General features: G+C 47.2%; 2 protein-coding genes across 2 annotated transcripts; both read left to right on the top strand.

The window, feature by feature from the left end:
- The first annotated feature begins 651 nt into the window (after nt 1–651).
- srrm1 (serine/arginine repetitive matrix 1) lies at nt 652–9,688 on the top strand. Its single transcript, XM_068751654.1, has 17 exons — nt 652–758; nt 1,790–1,879; nt 2,061–2,183; nt 4,350–4,520; nt 4,763–4,857; nt 4,938–5,156; nt 5,312–5,497; nt 5,619–5,738; nt 5,870–6,078; nt 6,540–6,614; nt 6,698–6,784; nt 6,964–7,099; nt 7,220–7,306; nt 7,407–7,886; nt 7,991–8,171; nt 8,577–8,756; nt 8,915–9,688. The coding sequence occupies exons 1-17, from the start codon at nt 738–740 to the stop codon at nt 9,023–9,025; spliced, it is 2,571 nt and encodes an 856-aa protein (XP_068607755.1). The 5' UTR covers nt 652–737; the 3' UTR covers nt 9,026–9,688.
- A 664-nt stretch (nt 9,689–10,352) lies between these two features.
- clic4 (chloride intracellular channel 4) lies at nt 10,353–22,108 on the top strand. The gene is made up of 6 exons (XM_068751586.1): nt 10,353–10,552; nt 16,866–16,975; nt 18,440–18,565; nt 18,868–18,974; nt 19,982–20,163; nt 20,686–22,108. The coding sequence occupies exons 1-6, from the start codon at nt 10,484–10,486 to the stop codon at nt 20,848–20,850; spliced, it is 759 nt and encodes a 252-aa protein (XP_068607687.1). The 5' UTR covers nt 10,353–10,483; the 3' UTR covers nt 20,851–22,108.
- Nucleotides 22,109–26,452: the final 4,344 nt, after the last annotated feature.

Here is a 26,452-nt window from a genome sequence, read left to right as displayed (position 1 = left end):
CAAGGAAACCCCTCACAGAATGGACCCAAGTTGGATTCGAACATCTGGCCTGCTTGCTGTGAGGCAACAGCACTACCACTGCACCACTGGATGTTTTGGAGATAAGGTCAGAGAGGCCAGACTTTGATGGTTTGGACATGTCCAGAGGAGAGACAGGGACTATATCGGTAGAAGGATGCTGAGGATGGAACTGCCAGGGAACAGGGCTAGAGGTCGACCCAGGAGAAGATACATGGATGTAGTGAGGGAGGACAATGCAAAGGACAGGGTGAAGGTTGATTTGCTGTGGCAACCCCTCACGGCACAAGACAAAAGTACAGTAGTAGCTAGTAGAAGTAGTAGTAAGAACAAACGCCGTCAAAAACATAACCTCCTTGGCGGGTGTAATAACCCTTATGTGCTCCATTTTTCGCTTCTCTACTGTCATTACAGTAGTACTCCAGTGTGCTTTCAGGAACCGCCCTGCTATCTGACTGGTCAGATAGCAATCTTTTTTTCGATTGGTACAGTTTAAGATTGAGGATTGTGGTTGGCTAGAAATCAGCAGAAATGCCACGCAAAGCCAATCAGATGCGTAGTAGGGCGGGCCATGTCTTCTTCTCTGCGGGAAGAAGACATGTAGTGCTTGTTTCGTCCTCCAGAGGCGCGCATCTTATCCAGCGACGAGCCTCCGAAAATAACCGTGTGGAACCGCACGGCCTTCTGAGCAGCGCCTGTTAATATAATCTTCTCCGAAAATGGACGCGGGATTCTTCCGCGTAAGCATTTAAACCCATTATTTAATGTCATAGTATTAAGATGCATCGGCGTGCATTCGGTTTTTAGTGTCTTAATTCGCAATAGCGTCATGTGTTTGCGTCGCTGGAAGGCCATACCGTCGGACACGGCTTCGTCTGAAAACTCATGATTTGAGTTTCGACATCCTGCTGGCTATTTCCAATTTTTTTATCGCTTCTTTAAAATAAACATTCGTCCCCTTTATAATATATTGTAACATTTAATTTCATACAAGTAATTGCTTAATTGTAGCAGATATAATTTCGAGGAAACGTACGAGCCGACCTAGCTAGCTATTTGGCAAATGCTAATTTGTGAGGCTTAAGTAAAGATGGCGTCCTCGGGTTCATCTTTTCCCTGTGAGTCACGACGACTGCTATGCTAACATTAGCTAGCGTAGCTGTACCAGGGCTACATATCGAATAAAAACCCCGTTGTTTATTTTGGTATCATGCCCGTGACGTCGCTGTTATTTGTAGATGACTAATGTACCATTTCGATACCTAACATTATCCGTATTGGGTCGATTCGATGATTGAATTTGACCATGCTGAAAGCACGCGTTGCAACATGGACTCAAATTTTAACTTTTAATATAAAGTCGCGCTTCCGTGGGTAGCATATTTTTGGTAGAATACCCGATTGTAGACTTGTATATACATCCGAGTCAGTGTTGGGTAGTTTGATCGATTATCTATTGTGATTTTTTATTTTTTATTTTTTGGTATTTTTATTGAAACTGCGATACACACGCGTAGCTGTGTTTAGTTGTGACTTCCAGATTCTTTATTGTCATTATGCTAACATGACAAAATTGTGTGAAGGCACACAGAGGAACATAAAATGAAAAGCAAAATCTCTCTTATAACAAGAGCTCTCTCATAAAGATTGAATAAGAAGAAACTAGACGATACAAGTGAAATGTTTATCATTGTCTAGTATGGACGAGGTTGATCTCCCCGTGTCCGGAGAGATCAGGTAGCACGATCTGATTGTTGGTTTCATTTTTCAGGGCACGAGTGCGGAGCAAGACAACCGATTCAGCAACAAACAAAAGAAATTACTCAAGCAGCTGAAATTTGCAGAATGTCTGGACAAGAAGGTAGAAGATGATTAACATTTACAATATTGTGCCAAAAAAAAAAGTTTGAAAAAAAGGTGATGACTATGGAGTCTGTTTTGATATGTAATATTACAACAACTGCCTTCTATAGTGGTCTTTTGATTGCATGAAACGCATCCATATAGACACTGTACCTAAGTCATGTCTGTTTTGTCCATAGGTGGACATGAGCAAAGTGAATTTAGAAGTCATCAAACCTTGGATTACACAACGAGCGACAGAGATTCTTGGATTTGAGGATGACGTCGTCATAGAGTTCATATTTAACCAGCTAGAGGAGAAGGTAATGTCTTTGTTTGTTTTGTGTGTGGGTTTTTTTTCCAGAACTGTCAAACATGTAAGGGCATTGCTTAGCAAGAAGGGATATGATCAAATAATTGCACATCCTAGTCAAATTGAAATTTACCGGGTATAGTAACACTTTGTGTAAAGCTGACTTGTGATGAAATAACATTGTCTTGCATATGTGTCTAAGTGACTTTATTCAGCAGCCTTCTAATGATGATGTGATTTATGATTTAAAAGGCCTGAACCAATATGGATGTTATACCTTGCATCACAAGAATAGCACCAACACCTAATTAGCTCTCTCCTGAGCCCAAAGTCACTCAGCCCAACTCTCCCTTCATGATGCAGTGTGTGGTTTGAGGTGAGTTCTAAGCAGGGATCACCGATATCATGATAGTGAAAAGCACACCTGAACAATGCCATAATCATTTTCCTTCGGTATTTGCAGTGCATCATTTAACTTCCCAGAATCCTTGAATTATAATATCATTTGTGGTCTGGAAATGGGGAGGGTTTAGCTTTATTCCAAAACTTATTGTAAATTAATGTTTTAAGTTTAGTATAAGTCCTCCTTTACATTATTTTAAAGAGTAAATTCACAGTATTTTAACACCAACCTAAAAAATTGTTGTCTGTTACCACTTCTGCTTGAATGCTTCAAGTCTTTTGCAACTCTTTGGAGTCATCAGAACTGCTGTAGAGAATTCCAGTTGCAAGTATAACCACACCTACCATTGATTAAGTCTCATAAATACAGTATCTCTGCATAACTGCAGCAAATTGAGAACCCCATCTAAGTAAAACTATATTTTAAACTGTTACGGTGTCGCCCTCTAAGGCCTGTTAAACCAGACCGCACCCAGTATCTTGGTGAGGTGTGGAGTAGAGTTCCGATTTTAATTGCTACTCTTTAAAACCCGGACTTGAGATATCCGCAGTGGACGTGTTTTTAATTTTAAGTCCTTCTAGCGAGAAAAACTTGTAAACTGAGCTCCACTTAAGTCATGCATTTATTTTTGAAAGATACAAATTCTTCATACGACATTTCTTTAACAGATTTTTGTCTAGTCATTATTAGTAAAGTTTTACTAACTAAAGATGTAAAGAATAATTTCTATTTTCCAGGCTCACTTTAGGACATGGTAAAAATTAATTATTTTGTAATGATGCATGGAATCCTTCATTAGACACTTGCTTCTATTGGTGTTACCATAGTGTATTGGGTTGCCGGTTTTTTCCTGTGTACATAGTAAAGATAATAAAAACCACACATGTATATTTAACACCAGCACTGCACATATACTCTCCTTTTTTAAATTCTTTTTTTCTGATGCCAGATTTCAGGGGTTGGGGCGGGTGGGCTTTTTAAAGCTAAAATTAAAGGGGGCTGATGCAGTAAGTTAACAAGGGCTCATTTATTTGATATCACTGCATCTCAAAGTTATTTTGTCAGTTGTTGAAATAAAGCTCATTTCTTGTGTAACTGTGTACTCATTATTGCTTGTTCGTCTCTTGCAATTTAGATAAATGATATAACATTAAGCTCAAGGTGGTTGAGTCTCAAGCAGTAGGGAGGCGGAAGCAAGCCAAGGGAGCTCCGTGCCCACTGATCCCACGGGACTCACTGAAGACACCGGAACTGTACTTGCAGTGTTGGGTTTTCATGCACTCTGTATTGTGGCTATTTGTTTGCTGAAGTGTAGACAGCGGGGAGACTGGAGAATGAGGGGTGGGCAGCGACACACAAAGGTAAAAGTAGAGGGGGAAAGCTCTGAGGAACTACTGATAATGACAAAGTAGACTTTGTGCAATGGGAGGAGTTGTCTAATACATTGTATATCTGGGGAATAACTATCAGAATGGGGGAAAACAACTCTATTGCATGCATGTCTCTAACTCCCATCTGTTAGCTTGCATTCTCAGTTTGAGTGCGATTTAAGTGCTTTGTAATTTGATACGTTGAGTCATGTATTGAACCCTTGTATGTTGAGTAGGCTACACATTTTTTGATTATGGTTAACTACATAGTTGCAGGTATAGTCTAGTTAGGACTAGCATGTAGCGATCCCGTTTGTGGGGCCTACCTCCCCCTGCCGTTTGGTCTTCAGTTATTTTAATTGCCACGTATTCTCTTCTCTACCCATTCATGTGTCTGTTGCAGCACCCAGATAGTAAGATGATGCAGATCAACCTGACGGGCTTCCTGAATGGGAAGAATGCCCGAGAGTTCATGAAGGATCTGTGGCCCCTCTTGCTGAGTGCCCAGGAAAACATTGCTGGTATCCCGTCTGCTTTCCTGGAACAGAAGAAAGAGGAAATTAGACAGAGACAGGTGAGGTTCTTGCTGTGACGCACTTCTGCATGATGTCGATTTGTTAAAGGAAGGTCATAATTTGATGGCCTGCAAATTAATTAGTGATCATAAAGGGAAATGCTGTCTTAGCAGGAAGAAAGTACAACTTCTGAAGCCCACCTTTGTATTTTTCTTTTGCCACCGTGTCCTATAAAAACCAGAAATGGCGACCGTGATATCTATCAGTCATGTTTGTTTGCTCATTGTTCCATTTCTGGTAGATTGAACAGGAGAAGTTGGCTTCTCTGAGGAAAGTCGATGAAAATAAGAAGGAAAAGGACATCAGAGACCGGGCTCAGTCAAAGAGCCCAAGGAGGTAAGAAAAAAAATAACCTCAATTGTAAGCAGGATTACAGGTTTAAAAAAGAAAAAAACGTTTTTGTTTGCCTCTCCTAGACGAAAAACAAGATCACCATCACCACGACGAAGATCACCCGTGAAGCGGGAAAGGAAACGTAGTGCATCGCGTTCCCCCAGACGCAAACACAGTCCAGCTGGGGGCAGTTCACCCCCACCACCCCTGATGCAGTTGCCTACAAAACCTGTGGAGCAGCTTGTGGAACCAGAAGCACCAGCACGGCCCTTGCCAGAGCCTGTCATTCAAGAAGCTGCCTGGTTTGTTGAATACTCTGACCCTGTTGTGATTTGTAACAGTGGCACAAAGGTGATGGGTGTCCTTGGAAACGGATAGTATAGGGGTGTTGTTTATGTTTAGATGAAGAAAATGTCCCAGTAACATTTGAGTTTTAACTGCTGTTTCTGGTCTGTAGTGATGCAGTCGTGGAGGTTGTTCGAGCAGAACCTGTGACTGAAGTCAAGGAAGCTTCACCACAAAAGATTCAGAAGAAGGAGGAGAGGCCAAAGTCCCGGGAAAGGGAGAAGGACAGCAGGAGGGAGAGACCTCACCATCGCTCTCGTTCCCATTCCCGCTCTCGCAGACGACGCTCCCATTCCAGGCAATTAAAAAAAAAAATTAAATAAAGTGATCATTTTCAGACACAACTTAAGATAACATAAAATCTTACTCACGGAAAAGGGCTTTGAAGCATTCCATGCTCTTCCTGTTTACCCTCTCAGATCCTACTCCCCTCGTAGAAGACAGAGTCCCAGGAGGAGATTGTCTCCTCGGCGAAGGAGCCCCCCGAGACGGGGCCCCCCGAGCTCCAGACACAGACATAGACGCTCCCCCGTTCGCAGGTCAGCGACTCCGGCTCGGTGTTTAAGTCTTACTGTCCATCATATGTGCTTAAAGTGCTGACAGATCTGGGACCAGCTTTTTTTTCCCCCCCAATTGTCATAAAATAAAATTTCTATGTTTGAACCTGCAGGAGGCGCTCTCGCTCTGCATCATCATCTGGAAGCAGCTCCTCCGGCTCTCGCTCGCCAAAAAAAGCAATGAAAAGAATATCGAACACTCCGCCCCGAAAGCCAGTCCATCTTCCTGAGAACGCCGTCAGCCCTGCTGGGAAGGACAGGCGGTCACCATCGCCTCGGGCGAGAAGGGGAAGAGGCTCGCCATCACCAGCTGGATTATCTGGTATAATCGCTGCTATTCTCTAATTGCATTCTGTCATTCACAGATGGCAGTTTTCTGCTAATAACGTTTACATTGATTTTACTTCAAATTAATCAATTCCAAGAATAGTCTAATCCGGTAAAACCTTTATCTTAATTTCATTGTCGGCAAAGATTATCTCCGGTGAACTCAATTCCCGTGGCACTCCCCGTCCCGCGCCCCCCCCCCCCCATGCATACAGGGCGGACTCGAACATCTCGAACATTAACCAACATGCAGGAAGTCTCATGTCGTACAATAGAAGCGGACAAATCTTCCTGGTTATGTCCCAACTGCTTCGTGAACCGGCGTTTCCTTTTGTAAACAGATTAAGATTAACGAGACAAATGACTACATTTGTAGTTTTCTTCATTTCAAGACGTGGCTGCTTTTATCAGAGACATAACAAAAGGAATACGACTCAGCTAAAATCTCGATTACAGGTCTGAAGCGAAAGCCTGAAAGGGCTGCATCCCCACCTGATACCAAGCCCAGACCTTCTGAGGGATCCGAATCAGGTAATCCATAAATTGAGTATGAATTGGACTGTTATATGTTGATGTCCGTTGAAAACTAAAGCCACTGTATTTTATCATTCCAGATGACGATAAAAATGAGAAGGGGGCAACTGCAGATTCGGTGCAGCAGCGGCGCCAGTATCGGAGGCAGAATCGACAGTCTTCTTCAGGTTATAATCGTTTTCATTCCCCTTCTGCCCTCTGCCTTCCCGGCCTGCTCTCACAATGCCATTATCCTCCTGCCATCATCTTGTGCATTTTTGAAGCTAAGCCCAACTCTAGTGTTTCACTCACTGCATGCGGTTGAAAATACAAAATCAGTTTTGATATATTCTCTTTTTGATGTTAGATACAGGCTCATCTTCCTCAGAAGACGAGGGCCCCAAAAGGCCAACAGCAGGACCAGGTGCCAGGAATGGTGAAGTCAGGAGGAGGCGAAGCCGTACGCCGTCTCCACGGAGACGGCACAGGGATGTCTCTCCAAGGTCAGACACCACCCGCTGTGCTTCCTGCATTTTAGTCAGTCGTGTGTTTTCTGAGATGTGCACCCTGTTCACGTCAAACGTGATATCAGAAGGCATTTTGTTATGTTTGTGCATCTTCAGGAAAAGACGTTCCCCATCTCCTCTCCGCAGACGTCGCTCTCCATCCCCCCCACGCCGCCGCAGATCTCCTTCTCCCCCTAGACGAAGGTGCAAACAAAACATATTTGAGCGGCCCTTCCAATAATAAAGGTCTAAAACATTGTTTACATTTTGTTTCTTTTAAATAATTGACTTTGGTTCTCTCCAGGTCACCGTCTCCACCTCCTCGTCGTCGTTCTCCATCCCCAAGAAGATATTCTCCCCCCATCCAGCGTCGCTACAGCCCTTCGCCTTTGCCTCTACAGAAGAGGAGGATGTCCAGTTCTCCCGCTAAACGCTCTCCTCCATTGGCCAAAAGGCGCCCCTCCAGGTCTCCCAAACGTAGAAGTTCCCCTGGCCAAAGGAGACGCACCCCTCCGTCATCCTCATCTCCTCCGAGACACAGGAGGAGCCCCATGTTGCTCCCTGTCAGGCCAGGCAGGGATGGGAGGTCCTCGAGTGCGGCAGGCAGGCCCCTCTCTCCATCCCCTGCAAGCCGCGGTCGCAATGTTCGCCGCTCCCCCAGTCCCCAGGGACGCTTTAAAGCATCGAGTACGTCTCCATCCGACCAGCGGAGGCAACCGTCCCCCTCGCACAGCAGCAAGCCCATCCGCCGAGTGTCTCGCACCCCGGAGCCACGTACCCAGAGGTAATCGGGACCGCCGGAACGATGGCGTTTATGTTGCATGCTAGGATCTAGTGTTTCCTTGGGGACCGTCCATGTCCTTAGTGCAAGCTCTCTATTTTCCACAGGCCATCTCCGAATCCCCGGCCAATGAGGAGAGGACCCTCCAGATCGGTTTCCCCTCAAATGGCGCCACAGAAACGCCCGGCCCCTCCGTCTGCTTCCCCTTCACCATCCCGCTTGGCCAGCGCTTCTCCTCCACCAGCCAAAAAACCCAGCAGCGGTTCGGGCAGTCGATCCCCGAGCAAGGTTAGGTTCTATTTGTGTCCGGTATCGGCTGTATATGATCTGGATCTTAATTTGAACGCTCACCGGTGACTCCTGTGGTTCTATGCAACACATATCAGCATTCTGCAAACACGGGAAGTGTGTTGTTGAACACGGCTACTTTGTGGTCTCGTCTGAAGTTGTGTAAAGAATGTTTTTTTTTAATGGCAAAGGAGAACATACTAACTTCCATGCTACATGAAAAGTCAAAACATTTGGGGGAAATAAAGGTGTGCTAGGCCATCGTTGAAAGTGCTGCGTGACTGGGGGCTGCCTTGATATAAGTGTGGGGGGGAACCCTGTCGCCCTTCTGCATTGCTTTGAGGATGTTGCTATTATTTTCTAGTACTAAAATTTTGTCAAGGTAAAACATTTTCTTTTTTGCAGACTTCAGATGTTGATGGTGGCTCAAAGAAAAAGAAGAAGAAGAAGGAAAAGAAACATAAGAAAGACAAGAAACACAAGAAACACAAGAAGCATAAGAAGGAAAAGAGTGTACCGGTAGTTACTGTAACTGGAGATGGACAAGAGCAGCAGGGTGTGGAGGAGGATGGGGAGTCAAGGAAGGTAAAATAGGTGATTTTTAGTTTCCGAGACTTTCTACCTACCAGATCATCACTCCATGTATTCACAGTATTATTTGGATGCTAATGCTCAAGAAACATTCTGTATTGGTGTTCCGTTTTTTGCTAACTGTCGGTTTTTCCGTGCTTATTTTGTTACAGGAATCTGAAAGCGAAGCAGACGATGGCTTGGACGACCTGGAGAAGAACCTCCGAGAGAAGGCTCTGCGCTCCATGAGGAAAGCCCAGCTGTCTCCGTCACAGACGTCCTGAAAAATATCTTTTCTCTCTCAAACTTCCACTCTCGATGTTTGTCATCAACCTGGTTCAGCTTTAGAATGTACAAATTGTGGAATCCTTTTTGTTTTCATTTAACTAGTTTGGCGCATTCTGGAGAATGCGTTTCATGAAGAAAAGTCCGTTAGCATATCTAAATCGTAACCTTGTGTTGTCCATAATTTTAAGTGTTAAACAGGGGAGCAAGTTCAGAGGTTCTTTTGGCCGGTTTCGAATATTTTCCACAGCCTACAATAGATTCTGTTGCAATTATTGCATGCGCAGTCATTGTTTCAAATGTGCATGAACCACTGATATAATGGAGTGTAGAGTTAAAAAAAATAATAATCCAAATTCATGTAATGTTTCAATTGTCCATCAGTGGTAACGGGCTGCAACAGGAGGCCGTGCACCATATTATAACTGAATAGAGGTGTTTGACATTGCTTAACTTGCTGTTTTCTTACACTGATATTTTTTTTTGTCGATTAAATCTAGTGTGATGCAGTTTAATGCTTTTGTTTTTTTGCAAATTGATTGATTTCCAACATGTGGACACACTTGCCCCAGGCTACTCTGTTGGACTGCTATGATTTGTATTTAGTACCTCTGATTCTTGTCGTACTGTCAACCTTTCAGAATTAAAGCCTTTTTATAGGATGTGTACTTTCACTCTTCATTTTTCCCCACATCTGATTGTCTGGACTCGGTTAGTGTGCAGATGTTCATCCGATGCGGTCGGTCGTTGTTGCATTGAAATCAAAAGACAAAGTGGTGAAATATTTAATGTCAATATAAAGTTATAAACTTGTGATCAATGGAAACGCGGTTTGGTGCTTAAAGTACTGTAAGATCGATAATAGCTACTCAGGAAAGATGACCAAACGTCCTACTCCATTGTTTAAAACACCTACTATGGCGTTGCCATGGCCCTCCTACTCCGCCTCTGATTGGCCTATTCTGAAATTCTTGCCTGAGCTTAACCAACCATCACTTTTACTGTCAACACGTAACCATATACTGGCCAATCACAGGCAGAGTAGGGCGGGCCACTAAGATTCGATTTGAAGTGAACTACTTCTGAACCCCGCCCACATTTTGTTCTTCAGATGACGTCACGCTTTTAATTACTCCGCCGCTCGTTCCCCCAGCAGACCATTACACCCAGAGCTCCGCGTCCAGACTCCGGTTAGCTTTGCTAAGTTTGGGTTAGCGCAGGACCTTTGAAGCGGGTGTTCCTCCGGACGCCGCCGCCTCCGCCTCCGCCGTGTAGAGCAGACTTTTGTGCTTCAGGCATCGGGTCCCTGCTTGGAGAAATAAAAAAAAAGCGCCCGACTCGGATTCAGCGCGGAAAGAAAACGAAGTGGAGGCGAGGAGGGGGACGGAGGAGCTGACTCGGGCGTGCCACTGAAGGGAGGATTTGCTAACTGAAGCTCTGAAGTAGCAGCATTCATAATGTCGCTGTCGGTACCGCAGAACGGAGTAAAGCCGGACGACGAGCCCGTTATCGAGCTGTTCGTCAAGGTAAGACCGCACCGTTACACCGAACAGTGGAAATGCATCCTTTATTTAAATATATATATATATATGTTTTAGGTTTGAACATTATTGCTCCGTTTCATCTTTGATGTTTTCGCTTTCCTACAATTTTTGAAGGAGACTAGAATATTTCGTTTCTTTTTTTTTTTTTTGCTACGAGACCTCCACGCGTCCTCGGCGCCGTGGCCATGTGCAGCCCACGGCAGCCCCCCCCCCCTCACCCCCCCTCAATCCTATCCAGCCATTCATGGATAACGGAATATCCTCCTGCCGGTGCGTCACCGCTCAGTCTGCAACTGGATATCTGTGAAAGAGCTGGACAAGATGATGGAGTGGAGGGCTGCGTGTTCCGGGCTTCTGCCATTCTTTTTTTTGGTTATTCATTTTAATGCGTTGCGCAAGGCGGGAAAATTACCATCTTTCATAAATTTCAAGTGACGTCAGAGGATGTCCGGTCAAGAGGAGCGCTGCTAACGGTGGCTGCGATTACGTGGACAAAATGTAATTAATCCGATCAGAGTTGGGATTAAAATTATGATCGAATTCGTGGACCCTAAACATATTGATCCGATTTGGATTTGCGTGTTCATGCAGCACGCTTTCGATCTGAATAAATTATTTTGACACCGGAAATAGTAGTAGAAGAAGCCGCAGCGACTTCCGTTGTAAACAGACTCGCCCCGCCCCTTCCTGCTTGAAACGTCAGCGTTATTTCGCGCGTTTTCACCAACATGCTTGTATCAGATATAATGACCAGTTCGGTCTGGATCGGGTCAGACTATTCTGATTCGGGTGTGTACATGAAGCATTTTTATTCCGATCAGTCTTTTAATCCGATTAAATGCGTCCATGTAAACGCAGCTGGCGTGGATGCCATTGGCTCGGGGCTTTTTAAAAGGCGAGCTCCAGTTGCAAACACCTGTCGTAACTGTGTTGTGCTTGTTGACACCGAGCTTTTGTGGCGAGTCACGGATGAGTCAGAGCAGCGGACCCCTCGGTGAAGATGGCAGAATGGAATGGATGGAAACTAAAGTGGGCGGCCTTTCTTTTCGCTGCCTCGCCCACAGTCCTGGAAAGCTTCTCCGTGTGGCCAACGCCCGCCCATCAGGCCTGCCCTTATTGGACGGTGAAACGAGGCTTCCGGTGATCGAGTCTCTGATTGGTTCCACGTTCTATAGCGGCATCTGCCGTGCTCACATCCATCACCGGCACTGTGGCGTTGAACAGAGTGGTGGGAGAGAATGACCGGCATGCAGGTTGCCATGGACACGCTTTTAGGGTTGGCCTCTGATAACAGCTGTGTGTGTGTGTGCGTGCGTGCGCTCTTCACACTGTCATCACTTACGGGGAATATTTTCCATTGTGCTCATCTTTGAAGCTCGCCATGGCCAGCGTGCTGACTTTAAAGGGGGAGAAACGACCTGCGACTTCATCGCGGCGCTGCAGATTAGATATTTTATGTCGTTATAATCGGCGGGTTGCATTTTGTGCTGTAAAGAACGCAGCATTCAGACGTCTCTGAGGTTGTTGTCGGGCATTTCTTGAAATATTGGTGAAAATTAAACATTTTCATCAGTGGAATAGCCATTACTTGCTTTAAAAATAAAAAAAAAACGTGAAAACCAAGACTTGTAAATTAAATTGGTTTTCATCAGACTGGGATGCAGCTAGCGATGACCTTGACTGTATGGTAATGAACAGGATGTAGACGAGCCAAGAGAAACAGACGGGGCTTTATTCCTACTTGTGTGCGTGTGCCAAGCTGACGGAAGCCTTCTGCTTCTCCCAGACAGCCGCGTTCTCGCCAGCAGCGACGGCGGAGAGAAATCTGGATGGCCAAGAGCCTCTCTGTGTTTTGTGTTTACCTCGGGTACGGCTCCATGGGAACCGTGGACTTAAGCTGGGTAGCAACCAAAGCGCCAGGCTGTGCAACGCTGGACCACTCTGTAGCAAAGATTGCTAACGGCATGTACGTTCTCTTCCCAGGATGCAAGGCTTTATCTCTTTAGGCAGAGAGCACAGCAACCGTGTCCCTTGTACTGTTCACGCTGAAACGCGTAGAAGTGTGTGTTTGTTTTTATGCATGTCCTTGGATGCAAGATTTCTACTAAGTATTAATTATCAGTCTAAACTGCTTATTGTTTAATTGTTGCTTTTCAAATTTAAAATCTCCTCCCCCCTGGGTGGCATTCTGGACAAATGGTTTGTGTTTTTTTTATAGGAAAATCAATAGTTAATGTTCCTTGAGGATCTGTCACTGCTGCAGTCGGCATCATGAGTCGGGGAGTACGGATTAATGGCTTCTTGATGTTCTACGGTGCTACGACGTTACTCAATAAATCCAGAGGAACTCTTAGTCTTAGCAGGAAGTGCTTTTCTTATTTGTGCTGCCTGAGCAGGAAGCCAGAAACTAATGAGGCGTGTCCCCTTTGAGCTCAAGGAGAGGAAAGTGAGACCCCCCTGGAGCAACACGGCTCAGAAACCTCCCAGAGCCGATCTAAAACTCTCGTTGTGGTGTAAAGTTGCAGGGCTGTGCCTCTAACATCATGCTTGCATGTTACGGGCCTGGACGTGAGTGGGCCCTGCACCCAGCTGAAGTTCTGGTTCCGGATCACGGAGGACGGGACGACGTCTTTCCTGACTTATGTGGTTTCTGTCACACAATGCCTGACGCAGTCGCTCGATAAACCTCCGGTAGACTTTGGGCTCCAACTTTCCAGCGTTCTGGTGGTTCTGAGACGGTTCTCCTGTGCTCCAGTACAGTCACCCTCTGTCTGACTGGTCTGGAGGTTTCCACAGGTTGATGTCGGACTGAGTCAGAGCCCACACCCAGGATGCGATTTTGGGTTTCTGTGTCGCAGCAGCGCCTGATTCCTTTCTGTTAAATCAAAGTTTAAGAGCAGAGATTAAGACGTTGCAGACCCGATTTTCACATCAGTATTCTAATCTATTATTTATGGATTTTGTGTTACTATCTTTGAAATGTCCATCTCTAGTTTTTGTCATTGCACTGAAGCTAGTTATCATTTGGCATTAAATAAATAATAGGACCGAATTCCACAGGCCCTTGATACTTGTCCAGCTGACGGGGAGGGGCGTCCCTGCTATGGCGTTACCATGGCAGCACGCTCTCAAAGTTGCATTCCTGCTGTGTGATGGAGCGCTTGTTACCTCGTCGGTTCCTTATCCGGTCAGAGTGTGCCTCGGATCCGCCGAGCAAGCCCACACAATCTAAAATCTGATGTTGGGGAAGTGTTGAGGCTAAAACTCGGGATGTGCCCGGAGTCTGGGAGGACCCGCCCAGTCTGAGCCGGATCCATTAGAGAGGAAGCCGTCACGATGCTGACCGGAGGAGTGGAGGTCGAGGCGAATGACTGCTCGTAAAATGTTCCAGGACAAAGTCCTTCTGAAGAGGACATCTTATTGCGCTTATTAAAAGTTGCCATATGGCGCACGTTGCGTTCACGCTGCCTCTGCCATGGCGATCATTGGTAAAGAGCACGCTGTAAAGACGCTGCCTGGCCTCGCGCTATCTGAGGGCTTCATTGTTCCTCTTCAGGGCCCCCGAGATAACATCCGACCGCGGCGTGACTCAAACCCTCCACTGGGCAGCTGTGTGTGTGTGTGTGTGTGTGTGGGGCATTAAACAAACAGGCATCTGTTGACTCATGGTCCATCCATAGAGCCTCAATAAAGCTCGACTCGGCTGTTCCTGCTGCTGCTGTTCTTATTCTAGCCGTTACACTTCAGGGGAGAATCTGTCTCCAGCCTCTTGTTGAAGGTGGTGCAACATCTGCAACATCTGCATCACGTTTTGACACTGAGCACCACAAAGCGCTCCTTGTATTTGGAAGCGCGGCGCCGGTTTACGTCTCAGACGGGCCTGTCCTTATAAGGGCCTGTTCAGATTGTGTTTTTCTAGGGGTGTTCTCTCTCCCTCCTTGTTACTGGTGACGCGCTTAAAGCGCTATAAACAGAAGGCGCTTTGTGTCGCTGCCGCCCTTTTCCCTTAATGCCACGTTATGAAGTGTGGAAACTGGAAAATGAGGGGAAGGAACACCGGGTTCGAGTAGAATGACGTTTCATGTGTGGCGGAAACGCTACAACTAAACAAAGCGGCGTCTCCAGCGGGAGTAACGGGACGTTTCTGGAATAGTTTCCCCCAAACACCCCCCCTCCTTTCCTCCCCCGTGACTCTTCAAAGGGGCCCAGTATAAGGGCAGAGGGATGAACAAGGATGAAGGAAGAGACGAGCAACACGCCAAATAGCACGGCAACGGCGACGCCGTCTGTCTTGCCTTCCTCCTGTCCATCTAGTATCTGCTTCATGTCTCTTAGCGCTACAGACGAGATCTTAATCTGCCCCCCCCCGATCCCTCTAACCTCTCCTGCTGCTCCGCTCGCGGCAGCAGATCTTTGTTGTCGGCGCCTAACGGAGAGCTGCAGAGGGTGGAGCTCTGCCGCGCCGTCGGGAGAGGACGGAGACAGAAAGGTCTGCCGTGGCCGTCTCTTTAGCCACTCGAGACGGAGCTTTAGAGCAGATCAACGTGTTGGAAGGACCGTAAGCAGCTTTTTAATTAAAAAGGGGGGGGGGGGGGGGCTGCTTCATGTGGTTTGCATTCCCCCCCAATCAGAGGGAGACCTGGCTTCACCTGTGAAGCGGTAATCCCCTCCACAGTGGGTGCTCTGCTGTGTCTGGTCATCGTCATGGAAACGGTTGCTGTGCTTTCGGCTCCACCTTTAATCCGGAATTGACTGGTTCTCTGTAGGAGCAGCGCTGTGAGCAAACGTCCCACCATGTCTTTAGCGAATCCGCTAGCGCCAGAGACGAGCCGGGATTTAGTTTGACAATGGAGTCGCGTAAAATGAAAAGGGGGATTATTTGCTTGGTCTAATCTGAGTTTAGCAGCGATGCGTTTGAGGCAGGGAGACGGTGGGTCCATCCAGCCCCAGAACAAAGGGCGTCGTTGAAGAAGACGCAGACACCCCCCCCCCCCCCCACACACACACACACACACACACGTGATATGAAACAACAGCTGCTGAGACTAAAAAAAAAAAAAGATCTGCATCTCATTTTCTCTCAGCTCCCTTTGAAAATCTGTTCACAGTATTTTCTTAGTTAACACCACTGATCTGTGTTCGCCTCGCACACGCCGGTTTGCACCTCGCTCCCCGCCAGGCAGACGTTAAGGTGAGAACTGCAGGGAAGGGGGAAGAGGAGATTCTGCAGCCGTTCGGCAGGCTGAGCTGCGGCGGCGTGTCGAGGGAAGAGCGTTCCAGTGCCGATGCGTGAATCACCTTCATGCACGTCCTTGAGGAGATGAGCGTTGCTTTGCTCGTCTTACCCGGAGACCGGTATCCATGCAGGTCGCATTTAGTCCTTATTTAGGGAGTAAAAACACCTTTGCTGTGAAAATGACCAAATATGAGCGTCTTTCTTTGAGATTCTGCACAAAGATCAGTTGATTCTGCTTTCTAATGCAGAGTCCAAATAATATCTGTAATTAAACTGTTAGAGATTGAACTGGCGGTGGTGGGGGGCGGACGGACGGGAGGGTGGAGACATCTCTGGGAGTTTCCAGCACCCCCCCCCCCCCCCTCCATGACTCCGTGTGTGTGTGTGTGTGTTTAAATGCAGCTCAGCTCCCCGGCAATTTTTTCCACAAAACATTCTGCACACAACATTTTAGTAGTATTTTTTGTTACTGTTTGTGTTTCCTTGTGAAACCATGTCTGTTGAGTTCAGGCTCATCCTGTGAGGATCGTTTTGGTGTAAATGTCTCGTCTACTGACGTTTTTAATGTGTGCTATTTTTAACTTTGCTCCAGATGTAACGGGGATCCTGCGTGTGTCGTGTTTATTACGGCGGAGGACGCGCGTTGCTTCCATTCCTCTGTCCTTCGCTGCCGGCCTCGTCTTTGTGCGGTAGAAATAAGGCCTCGCCTGGTCTTAATGGCGCTAGAAGCTTCCTCTTACAGTCGTCCTTCAGATTAATGGGGGGGGGGGGGGGGGGGCGCTGATGCCACCTACTGGAATGTGTAATAAAGAGTCTCTGTCTTGCGTCTCTGGGTGCAGTAAAGTGTCGGAACACGCCGTTGTGCAGCGGCGCCGTGATCTCGGTCACGCTGACGGGGACGATTCTCAGTTTGGTCGTAGCAGTAATGCACGGACAGATGTTTTTAAGATCTGCCTGGTCTCTCTCTCTCTCTCTCTCTCTCTCTTTGGTGGCCCCCATGCACATTCAGTCCTGATGGTTGATCTGCTCCAACTCTAACTTTCTGTCTGTTTACTCAAGGCGGGGAGCGACGGAGAGAGCATCGGGAACTGCCCCTTCTCCCAGAGGCTCTTCATGATCCTGTGGCTCAAAGGCGTCGTCTTCAACGTCACCACGGTGGACCTCAAGAGGTGACCCCCCCCCGCTCTGTGTCCTTGAACTCTTTTCACTGCTGGTTAAGCCATCATAAAACACATTCCTCGCCTTTGACGGCCTCCAGCTTTTCTCAGGGTGTTTCCACGAAGGGTTCAGCGACTCCGGTCCCGTCTTCAACGCGACCTATTTGGCTTTCCCATGAAGCTTTCCCAGGCGAGAGGAAACATAAACATTCCGTCTCTGGAGAGGGTATTTTGGGTTATTCGGTCCTCTAACTCTCCACCCAGTATTTAGTGGGCAAACATTATTTTTCACCTCCGCGGTTTGGAAACGGTTATTCCCGAGCTTTAATTTATTTTTCGTGTCTGCGGCGACGGATTTTGCTTTGTCTCGTGGATTCCGGGACCATAAAGCTCTCTCCCAAACCCTCCGTTTCCTCTCCGAGTGATTCATCTAACTGCTGCCCAGATGTGTTTAGTTTTTTTTCCACCTGCTAAGTTAAGACAGGCGAGCGCCACATCGTTTCCAGACGTGGTCAGACGATTAGTTCTTCCTTCATCACACGTGTTTGAGAGATTCTCCGTTCCCGTCTCCTCCTCCTGGCGGATGGAGTTCAGAGCCGAGACGTTCCTGATAATTTATTCCCTTATTTAAACGGCAAAAGGGAGAGTTTCGCATTTAAACGCTTGGGTCTGCGTCCTGAGCCAGAGTAATATATTGCAAAAGAAGGCGCGTGTTTGCCCTCTTTATTGTTTTATTTCAGCGTTTAATGGGAGGCGCCTGCGGCTGTCACATGTCACGCCATGAGTTCGCGTCCTCCCTCGGGTCAAGGCTGTCGTTGGTATCGGGATCGGACGGTTTCCCAATACGAGCGTAGAAATTTAACACGATGACAAATATCATCAAGTTTTTAAAAAGTTAAACTGACGAACGGTTTGCTGAATCGTGTGCAGCTCACACAGCGGCTAAACGGAACGGGGTCGTTAGCGTTAGCATTAGCTGGCGTGTGCCCGGTGCTGCTTCAGAAGGGATTTTCATTATCTGCTTCCAGTGGTTGCGATCGCGCCGCTCATGCAACACGTGCTTATTTTTGATTTCGTGTCAGTGTGCTCTGCTAAGTCATCGGGAACAAAATGTCCCGGTCTGAAGGCCGGGGGCGGGCGGGGGGGGCAGGGGGGGGGGATGGAGGCCGGAGAACGAACACACACACACAGAGGCAGCACAATTAGCTGCTGGAGGAAGAGGATCTAACAGCGAAGCTAACCCACCACAGCTGCAGCACCAAAATGTTTCAGTCATTGATTAACCTGTTGATTGATCTGACCGTTAACTGAGTGATCAAACGCACATTCAGCAAAAGTAATCTTCAAAAGAGTTCAGTAAAACCTTGAGGCAGATTCTTAGTTTAGTTTTTAGTCTGTCTTAATTTACTCCGGTCATTCGGTCCCGGTGATGTTTGCTGCTTTCATCAGGACTTGCGTTGCTCCCCTCTCTTCCAGAAAACCTGCAGACCTCCAGAACCTGGCCCCGGGCACGCACCCGCCCTTCATCACCTACAACGGCGACGTCAAAACCGACGTCAACAAGATCGAGGAGTTCCTCGAGGACGTCCTCTGCCCTCCCAAGTGGGTACTTTCTCACCCCTGGTGGCAGCTACACGTCCTAACGGAGGATGACGCTAAAATATTCACTCGTTATGTTATTGTCAGCAAGCGGAATGGACTGTTTACTTAAACGGCGGGTCCTCCCTCGACGACGGGGGGACGTTCCGAAGTCCCCGTTGTAAAATAAAATGTTAATGTTTGCATACGCAGAGGCCGTTTGTGCTGTACACACATACAGTACCCGCTCATAACCGACCCGGCGCCCCATACATGCAGTACTTTTTGATGTATTTGTCCTGCCTTGTGTGTTTTCCTGTTTTTAGATTCGTCAAGCTCGGTGCGAGACACCCAGAGTCAAACACAGCCGGCATGGACATCTTCGCCAAGTTCTCCGCATACATCAAGAACTCGAAACCAGATGCAAACGAGGGTAAGATAATTGTGTGTGTGTGGGGGGGTGGGGGGGGGGGGGGAGCGTTCTGTGTAGGGAGTTGCCTGATTGGTCGGTGGACTTGAGGCAGCCCAGCTCTGATTGGTGGATTTCAGCCTTGGTTGGGAACGCAGAGCTTTTGTTCTGCTGCTGCCTTGTGTCCGTCCGCCCCCCCCCCCCCCCCCCATGCTGAATAATACGATACTTGTGCAAGTGTGTTGTCTCAAAAGGTCCCATTGCATCCTGGGTGAAAAGGTTCACGCCGTTGTTTCCATCACTGGAACTCTGCGTTTTGACAGTAGCAGGATTGTGTCATGTTTTATCTGGCTGTTCTCCGCCTTGTGAAAATATTGAACCGCATTCGAGGTCGATATGAAACGAGAGGATTGTGTCAACATCCGGCGGATCGGTGATAAGCGTCGATCGACCAGGAAACGCTGACTCGAGCATTCATGTCATATTCTTTTGAACAATGGAATTGGTAACGTATGATCTGGAGATGGATTGATCGTGGGTGAGGACAGTCCGACGCCTCTGCAGCCGGCTGGCACTTTAATGCAGGGCGGCTTTATTTAAGCTTTATTTAAGATGCCGTTTGTTACAGCAGCAGACCCGTCATGATTCAGCGCCGCTGAGATCTGCCTTCTCAAACTGCATGAGTTAATTCCATTTTTATGTTTCTATTGTATGCAGGGCGCCGTCTCTTTATGTAATACTGCCCCCATGTGGCTGATTAGTGTATTGATCAAGCAGCTGTTTCACCCCATTAAAGACTCCTAAATGTATTTAATTAAACTCAAATGTTATTAGAGCCCCCACCAAAGTATCGTCGGGCTTGGTTGTGCAAACCTTTGCTTGGCAGGTCGTGGTTCGGGTTCTATTATCCACATGTTTGGCTCTACATTTGGCTTAGTTTTACATTTAGAGGGGACAATCGGCGTTTTTCCAGTGTCCTTGGATGCAGTCTGTTGTCTTGTTTTTGCCAAGGATCTCGTTTCTCTCTGCAGCCCTGGAGCGCGGCCTGCTGAAGACTCTCCAGAAGCTGGACGAGTATCTCCGCTCGCCACTTCCCGACGAGATCGACCACAACAGCATGGAGGACGTCACGGTCTCCGATCGCAACTTCTTGGACGGCGACGAAATGACTCTGGCCGACTGCAACCTGCTGCCCAAACTGCATATAGTCAAGGTCAGCAGAAGCTTGTCCCTTGAGCCGTGCTCTATCATGTTGAGAGTACTCGGTACTTCTTAAGGTTTTTTACTCGTGTAGTATCAGGTTGTATCTGATGAATCGGGTACATTATTTAACCCTTTCTTCCCTGACAGTCATTTGGAGCTGCTGCCCTCTGCAGCCAGTCTGTCTGCAGGAGAAACAGTCACAGCTTTAGTTCTTAAAGGCAACTAACCAAATGTTATTGTTAAGCTCATATAAGCACATAAGAAATATTTGATCAACATTCTATAATTTCGGCAAACTGTTTTTCCAAGTTTTTTTTATATTGACTGTTTGTGGAGAGGAGGGGGGGGGGGGGAATCTCATGTTACGCACGCCTGCGGTTGCACAACACATCCGATTCCTTCGGTCCAAACTGATAACAAAAACGTATCAGGTAATATTCCAGACCATGAAGTTATTCACTTAAATATGAATGAATGCAAGGAGGGCAGCACGGCTTGACATTTTGAACACGGTTTCTGCCTCCTCCTCCAGGTGGTGGCCAGGAAGTACAGAGGCTTCGACATTCCCAAGCAGATGGCGGCCGTCTGGAAGTACCTGAATAACGCCTACACGCGCGAGGAGTTCACCAACACCTGCCCCAGCGACACGGAGATCGAGATCGCTTACGGAGACGTCGCTAAGCGGCTGGTCAAATAAAGCGTCCCGACATCCCCCCCCTCTACAAACCCCTTACCCCCCCTCCGCACCGGGACTGATGTGCTCATTCAGAAGAAGAAAAAAACAAACTCTGGACTTCTGTTCCTTCTCTCCCCACCTAGAGAGAATCCCACTGCATGAACCCCCCTCCCCAGCATTTTACCCTTTTTTAGGAAGTTGATTCCTTTCATCGTCGTTTGCTCGTTGTCGCGTCTGAATGTAATCAGATGAGTGCTTTATCAACGTCAGGAGCTTCACACTCCCTGATAAGTGACCTTCAAGCTGACCTTTTCTCTGTTTGCTCAGGGAAGGTTGGAATCTTCTGTTCGTGTTCCGTCTATTCTCAAATTAGCTTTCGTGTAGGAACGCTATGAACTGAGCATCGAGACGCTTTCTTTGCCTTTTGTCTTGAAAGACGTTTTTTAACGGCGCCAAAGTATTTGACCGGTTTAAGAAGTAGGAGCAAATCCAAACCCGTTGTGGGTCGATGCCTTATTTCCATTTTGAGATGGGTTTAAAATAAATTGGAAGGATAATTGTAGCTGCAGGTAAAGCTACCTGTTATCATGCTCTGATTTCTTTATTGCTCCAAACGGGCAGAGATCCTTGTAGCGGCGCTCAGAACTGTCAAACTTGAGATCGAAGGAACAAGCTCGACCTCGTGTGGCTCACAGACGCTAAAAGACGTGTAGCCTGGCCTCTCTTTAATCACCACATTGCCATATGAAGTGTTGATTTAAACACTGCAGACGCTATAAAGCCTTGACGCGTCGTGCTGATTTTAGTGGTAGTTTGTGTCGCATGTCTGAGAACCAAATAAACACACTCAGCGTTCCCTCTGGAGCGTGTTGGAAGGAAGGTGCGATGTAGTGAGGAAGAGGAGGAGGAGGAGAGAATGGCTCCATCTCTAAGGCGGTGATGCATGTTGTGGGGAGCCACAAGTGCTTCGGTGCAGATTTATTTCTCAGAATGTTTTGTTGTGAAACAAACATTTAAAAAAAAAAAAAAGAATTGTAAATATCTTGATTGCTCAAGAGTTTGTAAATTTTACACATCTCGTCTGGATTTAGAGGATTTCTTTTCTTTTGTCCCCTGCATGGATTCAGTTTGTGGACGCCACGCCCGTTTGCCTTGTTTTCTCTGCAGATGTTTCGCAGGAAGCTTTTATCAGAGCTCAGAAAGTGAGTGATGTAGAGAAAAAAAAAGAAGCTTTTTTTATTTTAACAGACTGAATTGAAATAAAGCTCTTATTGGAACACTTCTTCGTGCTGTTGCATCAGCCTCCAGTGTTGATGCGTGTCTACCTCGTCCAGCTCCCTCCCTGTCGTTTATCCACACTGTAGATTTTCTGAATCGGTGTCATTATAAAAATTAATGCCTGCTCTATTATTGCGAGTCATGACTCTGTGGCTGAGAGCAAACACGCGTAATACAGAATGGCACGGAGACCATGCTCCTTTATTCTCCATTTGCGCTTTTTAAAATGTGATTAAAGTCCTCCTGCACCCGTTTAGCCTTTTTCCTCAAGGGCGAGTAATTAACAGAACGGATCTAGCCATAAATTAAATTCTAGTCATTATCTGCTCCCATGCGACTGAAGTGTTGTCCAGTCCTTGACTCATCAGGCACTTAGTTTCACCCCTTTTTACCCTGAAACTTTCGCTGCAGCGCTCCGTCCGTTGTGTGAGACCCAACCTCGCTGAGGTTGTCTTGTCTGCACATTCATGCTTTGGAGACGGTTGACCTTTTCTTTTATCAGTGAAAAACCATTTTCCATTCCTGTAACGTATGACCCACCTTTAAGAACATCTCACACTTTACTCTTTACTCTTCCTTTCCTGAGGCGAGACCTATTTGTTTACGGCGCTCCATCTCCGAGGAATGTCTCATGTGGGTGTCCATCCATTGTGGACTCCACCTCTCCCTGGAGACACTCTTGCCTGTGCGGAAGAAGTTTCCCATCCCATAATAACCAGCGTTCTGACGCACAAACGATCCGTTCTACCGGGCCGATGGCAGGCAAAGTTTCCTAAGAGGGTGGCTGCAGTATTTGGGTCCGCTCCAGATCATTAAATTGTCCTGTTTCAGCAACACACACACACACAGAGATGCATGTGTGTGTGTGTGTGTGGTAAGAGAAGAACACAACAAGGTTGGCTCTCATTCAGACCACACATTCATTACAAGCAGGGTGAGCGTATTAGTGTAATTGGGTAATGAAGGTGAGGCCAGGAGCCGTCTTTTCCTCAGACATGTTGACTGAAGTGTGTGTGGGGCGTGCGTGGGAAAGAGCAGGCACGCCATGAGAGGGAGCCAACCGGTCGGCTAAGCCACGGTCGCACGTCAGGACGAGCAAAAGGCAAACGTCTGACATGGAGCTTTTTCTGTAAAGGGAGCGAGACTTTTCTGCTCGCCGTTGACTCCCTCTCTGCAGTGGCCAGTTCGGTTTGTAGGTTTTTGCACAACATCCATTTATTTATGCAGCTGGTTCCAATATTTATTCTGGTAAAGTATCCCACTCAAGGGTAACGCTGTGATATCCCAACTGGGTTTTTAGGCCCAAAAGGTGTCCGACATTTGATGTGGCTGCGGACTGGTTGCTTTGTGTTCTGGTTCACCTCTGGGTCCCACGCAGGGGGCAGAACTATACGGAGAAGATTACTGGCTGAAATAATGGTGGGATTTCCTCAATCAATTTTTAATTCAATTCAATTTTATTTCTTTGGCACCAGATCACAACAGAAAGTTATCTCAAGGCACTTTACAGGAGTAGCAGGGAAAGACAGGACCCAACTTGAACCACAAGAGCAAGCACTTTGGCAACGGAGGCAAGGAAAAACTTCCCTTTAACAGGCAGAAACCTTGGACAGAACCTAAGGCTCAGATTCAGAATGTTTCGTGTGTGTTTGATTTGTCTTGAATTGAAGGAGAGGGTCCTGCTACTTCTCTCAGTTTGTTCCAGGTATAAACGCCTATTAGCCCTGAAGTGATTCGAGAAGGAGCCAGACGAGGTGGTGCGGATAATAATTCCAAATGCGTAAATCGTTCATTTTTAAATATATGTTTTTTTGTCTTAAAGGCGGGAGGGGAAACCTCTTCAAGGCTAAAACAACACAAAGCGTATTTCATTTTAAGCATTCATCAAAATAGTTTACTGTCTTTATTTATAACAACAACATAAATGCTGAGGCAATAACTGAAAGAATATATTCATGTTTTTCCTTCTCTCTGATCCTCATCCCGTGTGTGGCCTCAAAACTTGTGATGGATCTTGTGACAACTTTGCGGCCTCCATATAGCCTCAGGTTAGGAACAAAACTGCACTGTGCAAATGTGATGCGTCATACCATCATATAATGTGGTCTTTATTTGTTTCCCTGTTAATTAAATGGCCTCCGTGATGTCACGCAGCTTAAATGGAAAATGAAATGTTTCAGACGCTGGAATGAACCGTAATTCGGGGGTTACTAGGTTTGACTGAATTCTTAAGAGCACCAAACTGTACTCATCCTAAATATGAGTTTGTCTCTATGCCAAGAGCAGAAAAAGAAAAAGCACCAAGGACACTCTTCATCATCACCTGTGCCCATCAGTAGCAAAAACAGAAAACACAGCAGCTGCTAGTGTAGCGCAAAACCGCAGGTGTGATGGCAGGTGACACAATGTCAGGAAAATCCCCACAGAGCTTTCCACGCCCTTCTTGGCTCCTCACAATCTTCAGAAATGCTGCTCCTTATTTAGAAAATATGTTGTCATCAGCTTGCCACCTTTCAATTCGGCTTTACTTGTGGTCTGAGCAGTTCGTGTGTGGCGTGATGATCCTCAAACAAGATGCGTGTGTTTTTTTGTTTGTCATGTCTGTATTAATGTAATAATGCAAGAAGAGCCGGTCCTTCGGCGATCTGGGGGGGGGAGGAATCTCCTTTTCAGTGCTCTTTATGTGAGCGCTGTAAGGATCTGATGTCTCCATATGAATCCATTGTGGCTTCAGCCACTCCATCAACCTCCAGACCGCCGGGGAAACAGGCCAGATCTGCAGTCAACCAGTCAGAGAGGGTTTTTTTTTTTTTTTTTTTTCTGTGAGCTTGCATTGTTTATTTTAACCCTCATTAAAATGTGGTGGGGTGGCGTTCCCTCTCCAGGGCTCAGTGGCTCCTGTGGTGAGGTGATAGGGGCACTGTGGTGGACCCCCTTGGGCGGCCCACAAAAAAAGCCCCCCTCCCCCCCATTTGCCACTCACTCCATCTGGGTCCTGCAGTCACACCCTGTGGCATGGCTGCGGTTAACTGCGGCTGCAGGCTGGTAAAGAGGCGCAGTGACTCCAGAAATCAAGTGGTAAACGCGGCCGTTCGCCATAACCACCGCTAGAGGGCGCTCAGCCACAGTCTGGTGAAAGAGTGGGGTGGGTGGGTGGGTGTGGGGGGGGACTGTTTTCCCAGGGGTTTCTTCTTATCTCCTTTTCAAAGTCAGCACTTTTTCAACAGGAGGCCTGAGGGAGGGTTGGGGGGGGGGGGGCTAAAAGAGAAAAAAGTCCAATGGTGGGCTTTTGTCAGCTGTCTGTGGAAGACATCCAGTGACGTCAGGTGTCTGAAGCCTCCACGTTGCCTTTGTCCAGGCTGTTTAGTCTCTTTACGAGACTACAATGGTGGCCTGTTTTATTCTGTCTGCCATGTAAAAAAAAAGAAAAGAAAAAACACTATTTAGACAACATAAAAGGCTTTGCTTGTGTCGGCAGCGGCAGCCACACCTTGGCTGCATCCACGGGAAGATTTACCTCGCAGTTTATGTTACATTAGTAATGTTTCAAAGCCGGCGGGCCGTATCTTGCTGTCTGCTCATGTGGTGAATTATTGCTGCCTCTGAGCAACGTGTGCGTGTGTGTCCTCAAAACAAAAGCGTTCTCCCGTTCGGCGTTATTAAAGGAATCAGGAAAGGTCTGCTGATAATTCTAGGTGTGAAGGCCTTTTTGCACCAAAGCGAACGAGCAGGTTCCCTGTCAGAGCCCTACACTGCACGCGCAGAGGAAATGAGAGGAGCGTGGCGTCCGCCATCCCTTTCCGGCCCAATGGCCTTTGTGTCCCGCCGGCCCCCCTGCGGAGGAGAGGCACCGTTTAAAGATGTTCTCTTTGGTTTCTGTCCCATCTCACATCACGGTTACTCGCCGGCAGCCGCAGAGGAAGCCGCGACGTTCAGGCCTTAACGCACGAAGGAGGATAGGTGGAGGTTGAGGACGAGAGGCGGCGTATTGATCGCCCCTTAGCTGCTCCCTCGCAGCCTGTGAGCAGGGTTTGTTGCCTTGGCTAAGCCCTGCAGCCTAATGGCTTTTAGTCCTCCATTAGGTTGTTTCAGGCGGCGTGGTTTAAGTGAGTAACAAAAGACAAGTCGCCGTTACTTCTGCAGCCCGTCAGCAACGCACAAGTCGAGATGGGAAAAGCTGAAAGGCTGGTTTACGACGACGGCATTGAGCGGTTTTATTTAGTGGGGGGGGGCCCCTGATTCCACACCTAGAATTCAGAGGAATTTGTTTCAGTCACCCCATAAACTCACAATGTCCTTGGCTTTCTGAACACTTGTAGGGCCTGCTTGACGAGGAGAGACCTGT

This window comes from Brachionichthys hirsutus, chromosome 18 (genome assembly GCF_040956055.1).
Source record: "Brachionichthys hirsutus isolate HB-005 chromosome 18, CSIRO-AGI_Bhir_v1, whole genome shotgun sequence".
NCBI lineage: Eukaryota > Metazoa > Chordata > Actinopteri > Lophiiformes > Brachionichthyidae > Brachionichthys > Brachionichthys hirsutus.
Note: the sequence above shows the minus strand (reverse complement) of the source record. Positions and strands in the feature narration are given on the sequence as shown.